The sequence below is a fragment of the Morone saxatilis genome, unplaced genomic scaffold (assembly GCF_004916995.1).
Source record: "Morone saxatilis isolate NCDOM2014 unplaced genomic scaffold, NCSU_SB_2.0 Contig14, whole genome shotgun sequence".
In the NCBI taxonomy this organism is placed as follows: Eukaryota; Metazoa; Chordata; class Actinopteri; family Moronidae; genus Morone; species Morone saxatilis.
This window is the reverse complement of record NW_023339696.1, coordinates 52,483-54,939: the sequence shown is the minus strand read 5'-3', so window position 1 is coordinate 54,939 and position 2,457 is coordinate 52,483. Positions and strand designations below refer to the sequence as shown.

General features: G+C 42.8%; 2 protein-coding genes across 2 annotated transcripts in view; one reads left to right on the top strand and one right to left on the bottom strand.

Moving 5' to 3' along the window:
* LOC118322815 (serine/threonine-protein kinase SMG1-like) overlaps positions 1-1,597 on the top strand; it is a 3,895-nt gene extending 2,298 nt beyond the window's left edge. Inside the window, exons 6-8 of the mRNA XM_035654644.1 lie at positions 334-527; positions 763-935; positions 1,296-1,597. Coding sequence (XP_035510537.1) covers positions 334-527; positions 763-935; positions 1,296-1,579 — 651 coding nt within the window. The 3' untranslated portion in view covers positions 1,580-1,597. The remainder of the gene's footprint in view (positions 1-333; positions 528-762; positions 936-1,295) is intronic.
* Positions 1-2,457, bottom strand: part of LOC118323022 (serine/threonine-protein kinase SMG1-like) — a 43,921-nt gene that overhangs the window by 9,430 nt on the left and 32,034 nt on the right. Inside the window, exons 24-25 of the mRNA XM_035654934.1 lie at positions 1,314-1,528; positions 836-904 (exon numbers count right to left, since the gene is read on the bottom strand). Of these exons, the coding sequence (XP_035510827.1) occupies positions 836-904; positions 1,314-1,528 (284 nt within the window). The remainder of the gene's footprint in view (positions 1-835; positions 905-1,313; positions 1,529-2,457) is intronic.

Here is a 2,457-nt window from a genome sequence, read left to right as displayed (position 1 = left end):
CAATACAACTCACCACAACTGTCTGTTAGTCTTTCCACTGTTCCAACAATCACCTATGCTGGTTTGAACAAAGTCACTGAGTTAGATGAGAAAATAAGCTGCAAAATAGGCTACTATGGCTTCCTTGTAACGTTAGTCTTTCCATCAAAGTACGTCTACTAAAAGTTGTTGTTTCTGCCACTGACAGGCTCGTATTCCTATTCTAAGTGTCTGACAACATTATGGAAAGTATCCCTACAAAGATAGATCATTTGATTTATTGAAGTACTGCACACAAATGATCTAGAAGCAAAGCATTTGAGGATTTTGAGTGTGACTGTGGACTGTGTGCAGGTAAACTGGTTTAAGAATCGTGACGAGATGCTGGCAGTGTTGCCACAAGTGGAAGAGGCAGTGGAGGAGTACTTGGTCCTACAGGAGCTGCTCTGCCAGGGGGAAAAACTACAAGCCAAACTTCAGGAGGAGATGGCCTTCCTGGAGGGGGCCGAGAACCATCCAGATCATCTAATCCTCACCCTCGAGCAAAGGTCTAACAGCACAATACTCATTTACTCCAAATCCAAATTAAAATGAATCAAAACAAAAGACACAAGAAATAATTTCAACAAAGAATGACTTTCACAAAATGCTTAAGACTTGAGATGGATTTTCTCTTCTTTATATACAGGGAGGAGCCAGGCAGGTGGCTCATATAAATACTGTATGCAACAATATGTAGCACCACTTTATGAAAACTTATTCACCCAGCCCTCCTCCTCACAGGTACTCTGAGCACACTCAGCTGCAGTCACGGCAGCGGACTGTGCAGGAGGCCATTCAGAGCAAACTGGCTGACCTGGACCAGTGGATCACCCAGTACCAGGCAGCATTTTCCAACCTGGAGGCCACCCAGCTGGCCAGCCTGCTGCAGGACATAAGCAGTCCCATAGATCTTGGTTAGTGCCACTGGAAATGATGCAAGCAATGGATAATTTAGTTTTTAAGAATCAGTTTTCTTTGGTTTTATGTAAAATGTGCTTCCCCATTTTTATACACATATCTGGATATGATGTATTTAATTAGCTAGGTACCAGTGGGTGTTTATTAGAATTATGAGAGTCATCAAGCAAATTGCCACCAAGATCATCCTGCCAGCATGCAGAATAGAATGCAATTTAAAGGCTGCTACTTTTTAAGGCCTAACTTGTCTTTAAATAAGTGTGGTGAAATGTATTGTTAAAATTCTATATTGAGCAATTTTTTGTAGTTTCTTTGAGTTGTGTTCCATCTTGTTCTCGGTTGTCCAATTCTTCCAGGTCCTCCTAGCTATGTACCAGCTACAGCCTTCCTGCAGAATGCAGGCCAGGCCCACCTGATCAGCCAGTGCGAGAGCCTGGAGGCAGAGGTCAGCTCCTTGCTGCAGCAGCGCCGCGGGGCCCTTCATGGCTGCCTGGAGCAGCTGCACAGCTATGCCACAGTGGCTCTGTTGTACCCACGGGCTACCGTGCTGCTCCATCGCGCCCACCAGTGGAAGGCTTGGTTGGAGGAACTGCTGACAGACATGACAGCGGAGCAATGCCAGCACGTCTGCAGACAGTAAGAACTCCAGCAAGCTTTCCTTTTATGGTATCATACAAAATATTAAAACCCTTATACTATTTCCATGGCGAATTTCTAAATTTCTCGAAGGTGTGGTTTATTTTCATATGACTGTACGACCAGTCGCATTCTGAAATCTACAGCAATGTATTTTTCTATTTCATTCATTAAAGGAACAGTAGGTTGTTGTTGTTTTTTTTAGATAACTTTTTGTCATATTTGCTGTAACTTTCACTATATCCTGACAGTAGATCTAATCTGTGAAAAAATCTGGTTCCTCTGGCTCCTCGTAGTGCTCCTAATGGAATCTGCAAGATTCCACCGGGCCTGAATGAAAACAACCAATCAGAACCAGAAAACATATAAAGATACTTTAGGCTGGTGGCTTGAAGATTGATGAGTCTCATTCCCAACATTAATATTTGACGACCTGGGAATGAGACTCAACTATCTTTCTCTGTTCTGATTGGTTGGTTTTGTTAGGCCTGGTGGATTCTTGCAAATTCTTGAAAGGCTATTGTCTGTCACTGTTACTAAGCAACAGGTTGTCCTACTCAAGGTTGTTTACCCTAAAAAGCATCTCTTTCCAGAAATGTTATCCTCAGGATAATCCACTTCCATTTAGTGTAGCAGATCCTTTCTACTGAGCTAACATGCACAATAGCAAGCAGCACCCTGATCAATTGGTAAACACCTGAAGTTGACCCTACATTTTAATGTCAAAATGGCTGCTGTGAAAAAAGTAAGACCTGTTTACCTCTTCAGTCCTTCCGACCACGCAAACGCTTTTTAACCACACATTCACAATTCCCCACCCTTTCAACACACTTCACTCATGAGTCCATCGACAAAACCTAACTCATTCATAACACATTCACA